The 6,427-nt window shown below is 36.3% G+C and overlaps 1 protein-coding gene across 1 annotated transcript in view; it reads right to left on the reverse strand.

The window, feature by feature from the left end:
- Positions 742-6,427, reverse strand: part of LOC107644331 (cytochrome P450 CYP736A12) — a 6,773-nt gene continuing 1,087 nt past the window's right edge. The window contains exon 2 of the mRNA XM_016348171.2: positions 742-1,684. Within this exon, the coding sequence (XP_016203657.1) occupies positions 818-1,684 (867 nt within the window). The 3' untranslated portion in view covers positions 742-817. The remainder of the gene's footprint in view (positions 1,685-6,427) is intronic.

Raw genomic sequence — 6,427 nt, forward strand, 5'->3', positions numbered from 1 at the left:
ATTAAGTTACCAAAATGACGCATTTCACTTAATCGTGATTAACGAAAAATTCGACAATAAAATTGGCACGGTGAATTACGTTTTCGTGCCAACAATTATCGTCGGCTTTAGCTATGAAAAATCTGTTCCGACAGTAATCTTTTCTAGGGACGAATTTCTCCTCCTTCCCATTGGAAAATCCGATGCTAGATCCACCGGTACAGGTCAACACTAAATCCGACGGTAATTCAAACGGTACTCAACTCTTTTCTTGTAGTGTAACTTGTGAAATCATAATATTTTCGAAAAGTGATGTATAGACAACTTAAATGCTAATAAATTTGGACAATTTTAAAAAAAAAATTAAAAATTACACGTTGATCCATAAATTTTTTTTTTAAATGTGTGTCCATAGTCTATGATTAATAACTTTAAAATTATATATATATAGAGAGAGAGAGACTTTGAATTTTGTTATCGATACACTTATATACAGTAGCTATAGTATACAAAAAAAAAGGTAGCCATGGTATACAATGTGGCTACGCTTTACAGGTGATGCAGTAGCGTTGAAAAGCGTAGCCTATTCTGGCAAAAATGGAAGCTGAAAAGCGTAGCCTTTGGTCCTGAATAGCATCACTTGAAAAGCACACCCTATTCCCAAACACCAAAAGCATAGCCCTTGGTGTAGAAAAGCATAGCCTTTGAGAATAGGCAGCGGCCGAATAGGTCTAATTGCATAATTATTCTAGCAACAATTACTAAATACAAAGGAAAACAATTTTATTAAGTTGTTTGAGTTGATTTTTTATTGTGTATCCCAAATATTGTGAATATATTATTTACTTGGTTCATCTTGTGCCAATATTCTAAGAAGACGAAACGCTGGCACAGCAAGCAAATCCTTGACTCTTGGGACTGTTATGCCATATTTCTCACTCATGTCTAATTCATTAGGACTCATACCCCATGGAAGTTCCCAATCAAAGCAATGCACAAACTGAGACACGACAAGTTTAACCGTAACAAGACCCAATTGAATCCCAGGACACCCTCTACGACCAGAACCAAATGGTATCAACTCAAAGTCATAACCACGAAGATCCACGTTCTTATTCAAGAATCTCTCAGGATAAAACTCAAGCGCATTATTCGACCATACCTTAGGATCTCGCCCTATTGCCCATAAATTCACAAGTATCTCTGAAGATTTCTTGATGTAATAATTATGAATCACAATGTCTTTCATTGATTTCCGGGTAATAAACGTTCCTGCAGGGTGTAATCTTAGCGCCTCTTTAATCACCATATCTAAGTAACTCAACTTTGGTAAATCAACCTCTTCCACTAGCTTGTTCATTCCAACCACATTTCTTAGCTCTTCTTGAAGCTTCTTCATCACCCTTGGATTCCTTAAGAGTTCGGATAAAGCCCACAAAATAACTGTCGCGGAAGTGTCGAATGCCGCGGCGATCATGTCTAAGACAATAGCCTTTATGTTGGTGCGATCAATGACATGATTTTGTTCGTCGTAAGGGTCAATTGGTTGGTGCATCTGTGAGAGTAATATGTCCACAAAGTCCTTGTTGCCATGTTTCTCATTGTTGTTGTGAGCGTTTGAAGAAGCATGTTCATGATCCTTGATTATTTTCTCAAGCACTTCGTCAACTTCTTTACTGAGTTTCTTGAAGTTTCGTCTAAGTCCCTGAAAACGTATAAGAATCAAAATTGATCAATTTTTGATTGGAAAACTTTAGGTAACAACAATTTAGTCAACATACATAGAATAGAATTAATTAGTTAGTTAGTTAGTGCAGGTACTCGAGTCACAAGTAATAACTGATTCCATAACAGATTATTACATAACAGAATTTGTCATGTGACAGCCATGATTATATGTATTAGCTCTCTAGCCTGGTGTGGTTTATAAGGCTAAGTGTCTTTGTTTCAAATTAAATCAACTACAATCAATAATCATTCTTTATCCCTATTGTTCTCTCTGCTCTGCTTCCACACACTTTCGTCACTCTCGTTTTCTTCAACCTTACGACTCTTGATACCTTACAACAACCATATTTGACTAATGATTTTTCTTCTCTTCTTCTGTTGACTAGACTATAAGACTATTGACTACGTAATAGAATAATAGATACGCTATTTTTGCGCTTTTGATTTTTCGTGTAGGAGAGAGAAACGTGTATGATAATATGATGTGAGGAGAGAGGTGTTTTATTTAGTTATGGAATGACACAAATGGGAGGCACCAATTTGTAATTTCGAAAATAAAAAATTTTTTAATGTTAAAGTCGGACCGTCCGATTTTTATTTTAACAAATAAAAAAAATAAAAAATACAAATCGGACCCTCCGATTTGAAGTTTAATTTTTTCTTCAAGCAAATCGGATCTTCCGATTTGTAATTTATTTTTTTCATCAAACAAATCGGATCGTCCGATTTGAATAAAACACCATATAAAAAAAACACATAATTTTCCAATAACAATGTATTACATATATTTAATCAATATAAAAAAAATTAGCCACTATTTTGAAAATGCTAGAAATTGCTATAGAAAATGAAGATGATCATTGCAATGGGCAAAACAAAAATTTAATATATAAAGGTATTGGTCATAAAGAAATGCTGGGAAGACATTGGTCCGGATTTCATTGCAGCTGTACTAGGCTTTTTCCAAAGTGCTCAGTTACCTATGGATGCGAATGTAACTTGGGTGACACTAGCCCCAAAATTTACAGGTGCAAAGGAGGTAAAGGACTTTCGGCCGATTAGTATGGTGGGCTGTCTCTATAAAGTGATTTCGAAAGTGTTGGTGAGGAGGATGAGGTCTGTGATGCCGGGGTTGGTAGGGGAGACTCAGACTGCGTTTGTAAAGGGTAGAAAAATTTATGATGGGGCACTCATAGCCTGTGAGACAGTGCATTGGCTGAAGGCGCGGAAAAAGACAGCGGCTATCATTAAGCTTGACTTCCAAAAAGCGTATGATAGAGTGCGATGGAGTTTTGTTGATATAGTGTTACAGAAAATGGGCTTTGGCCAAAGGTGGCGGACTTGGGTGAAGGAGTGTGTTACCACGGCTACGATGTCTGTTCTGGTGAACGGGACACCGTCTAAACCATTCAAGATGGAAAGGGGGCTAAGACAAGGAGACCCCCTATCTCCACTTCTATTTGTTCTCGTTGTTGATGTATTGCATAGGATGCTGGGAGAAGCAGTCAGGAACGGGCGCATTGCGCCGTTAATGGTAGGGGGAGATCATGTGGAGCTGTCACACCTACAATTCGCAGATGACACAATTTTATTCTGCCCGCCAGAAACGGAAACAATTGTCAACTATAAGAGGTTGCTGCGATGCTTCGAGTTGATGTCTGGGCTAAGCATTAATTTTGATAAGTCAAATCTGATACCTGTGAACTGTGAGCAAGGCTGGATTGATCATGCGTGTGGCCTGCTGGGGTGCCAGAAGAAGGAGTTGCCTATTCGATACCTTGGGGTTTTCTTAGGAGCTAATCCGCGGTTGGTAAAGACATGGAAACCAATCATAGATAAGGTGGAACAAAAGCTCAGTTTATGGAAAGCGAAGGTTTTGAATAAAGCAGGTAAGCTTGTCCTTATCAAATCGGTACTAAATAGCTTGCCCATTTATTACCTAAGCTTGTATAAGATGCCAAGGGCGGTAGCGGATAAACTGATAGCTTTGCAAAGGAACTTTATGTGGTGCAAGGAGGACGGCACCAATGGCATACCGCTGGTCAGGTGGGAGTTGGTCCAGGCTCCGAAAAAGGTGGGGGCTTAGGGGTGGGAGATGTAGTGCTTAGGAACACAGCACTATTATTTAAGTGGTGGTGGAGATTCTCTAAGGAGGAATGTCCATTGTGGAAAAAGATTGTCTGCTCTTGCAATAAGCTATCCCCTAATGTCATGCTAGCAACTCAGTCTCTACCATCCAAAGGGGGGCTTGGAAGGACATATGCCAGCTCAATGTCAAAGAGCAAAGAGTGCGAGATAAACTGGTGAGTGGTTTGGCGATGGACGTCGGTAATGGTAGGCAAACCCGGTTTTGGGAAGACAATTGGGTCAAGTGTGGTCCTCTGAAAGGAAATTTTCCACGACTCTTCGCTATTTCAAGCCAACAAGGAGCTGTAATTGGGGACTGCGGGTTTTGGGATGGATTAGATTGGATATGGAATTTTCAGTGGAGGAGGGAGTTGTTCCAATGGGAACTTGAACTGGTCCATCAACTGCATGTGAGGCTAAGGCCAGTAAAGCTGTCTTCTGAGAGGGACGATAGTGTGGTGTGGAAGTTTGATAATATAGGGATTTTCTCCACGAAATCCTTCATGCAGGTAATCCAAACGGAGACGTTGTCAGACGAGATTACGAGCTATAGCTTCACAAATGCTCTATGGAGAGGCCTGGTACCCCTAAGAATTGAGCTTTTTGGTTGGTTTGTGCTAGTTGGTAGAATTAATACTAAGGAGAGATTGATTAGATTAGGAGTTGATATTCATAGTGATAATATCTGTGTCCTGTGCCACAAAGGGGTAGAAACTGTTGAGCACTTATTTATTAGGTGTGAGGTAACATGGAAAGTGTGGTGCTCTTGGGTGCGATTCTTTGGCAGCGTTTGGGTGATTCCTGGGAACATGAAAGATCTATTCGGAAGTTGGATTGGCATGCGTAACAGAAGACAAGGGCAACGGCTGTGGATGACGGCGTTCTTTGCAGTGATCTGGAACATCTGGTTGGAGCGTAATGCCAGAATTTTCAATAATAACATCGCCAGTATTGACTCGATTCACACAAGGATAGTGTTAAGCTACAACGAGTGGACTGGAGGAGATTCTTTAGGTGTTGGATAGCATAGACAAGGTGCCAAGAGATTGTTTCTCTGTCTACATAGGTCATGTTTTATTTTTCTGGTTTATGTTCTATGTCCTATGATTATGTGTTCTGCTCCACTTTAATGTGTTGAGCTTCCTATGTTTCAAAAAAAAAAAAAAAAAAAAAATAATGGGTATTGGTCATCAAATCCTTTTAACCGTATGCAGTGTAGAACATATACAACTGAATATATATGTAATTTACAATTTCAAACGATAGAAATCGAAATAATGTTTAATGGGTTCAACTTTGGACCGTATTTTTTTATTATAGACTTGGGGTTGCCTAAAACAAAATGGTTGACCCAGACTGGCGTCCAGGGTGTGAGACGCCTATTAATAATTTAATCAGACAACTTACATTTTACGGTGGTGTAGGCTAATTTTTTATTGGGCCCAATTTGTTTGATATAGTGATTGAAATAAATAAATAATTAAATAAATAATTGCACTGCAACTCTACAAGGCTTGTTTATGACATCTTTGTATGATTGCTGGAAATTACATCAAATTTGAATCCTAGTTATGACTAAAAAATATTATATAGAACTTATAAGAAGAGGTATGTGTGAGTGAGAGTGTAACTTGACCAAAATAAATAAATAAATAATAAAGCATATTTTTTAAATTAATTTTTATTTTCTGAAATAGTTTAAAACCCTAAAAAGTAACTGCAGTAAAAGATCCAATAAAATTGTTGATTAGCATCATAGCATGTAATCAGCATCAAATAAGTCAGATGTTGTTTCCCAAGTCAAAAGGATGCCACATTTTGCTTTTTTATTGGCTATTCTTTTATAGACATAGTAGTCACACAAAACATAATCACACTTGAAGACACCGGATAAAATATATAACAATTATAGTTTCATTAAAATCCTTAATTTAGGAGAACTATAATATAAAATAGGAGCAATTTATAGATTATTATGTTAATAAAATCCTAAAAAGTTTTTTTTAATTTCCTTCTTAGTAAAGCTTGTGAATAAGTGTAAAATTTAGAAAGTATGTACCTACCTTAGTTGGTAAGTTAAAAAAAAAATGATCAAATGTTATTATATGCAACATCTAATATGTACACTTAATAAAGTATATATTTTTTAAATTATTTTGGCATTAAAATCGTTGATAAGAAATTTTATTTGCACTATATTACTTAGCTTAAATATGAATTTTAGTATTATCGACTTTACAACAATAAAAATTTTATAATCGAAAAATACAAAACTATATTAAATAATTTCTTCTTTAATTTGAATGGTTCATTATTTACGTAAGAAGGGAGAATTAGGAAAAACATATAAAAATTAAATAAAAGGGTGTGACAATATTTATATTGAGTGTCATAATAATAGTCTCTTTCCACACTCTTCGTATATACAATTAAACTTATACGTTCATGTTTTATAGTCTCTTTCCTCACTTATTATTAATTATTTTAATATTAAAATTGAAAAGTATATACCTTAAATAAATAGTGCAAATACCATTTCTAAAAAAAATTGGTTAGAAAACTAATTAGAGGTATAACTAACTAGAGCCAATTA

The sequence above is a fragment of the Arachis ipaensis genome, chromosome B05, assembly GCF_000816755.2.
Source record: "Arachis ipaensis cultivar K30076 chromosome B05, Araip1.1, whole genome shotgun sequence".
Taxonomy (NCBI): Eukaryota; Viridiplantae; Streptophyta; class Magnoliopsida; order Fabales; family Fabaceae; genus Arachis; species Arachis ipaensis.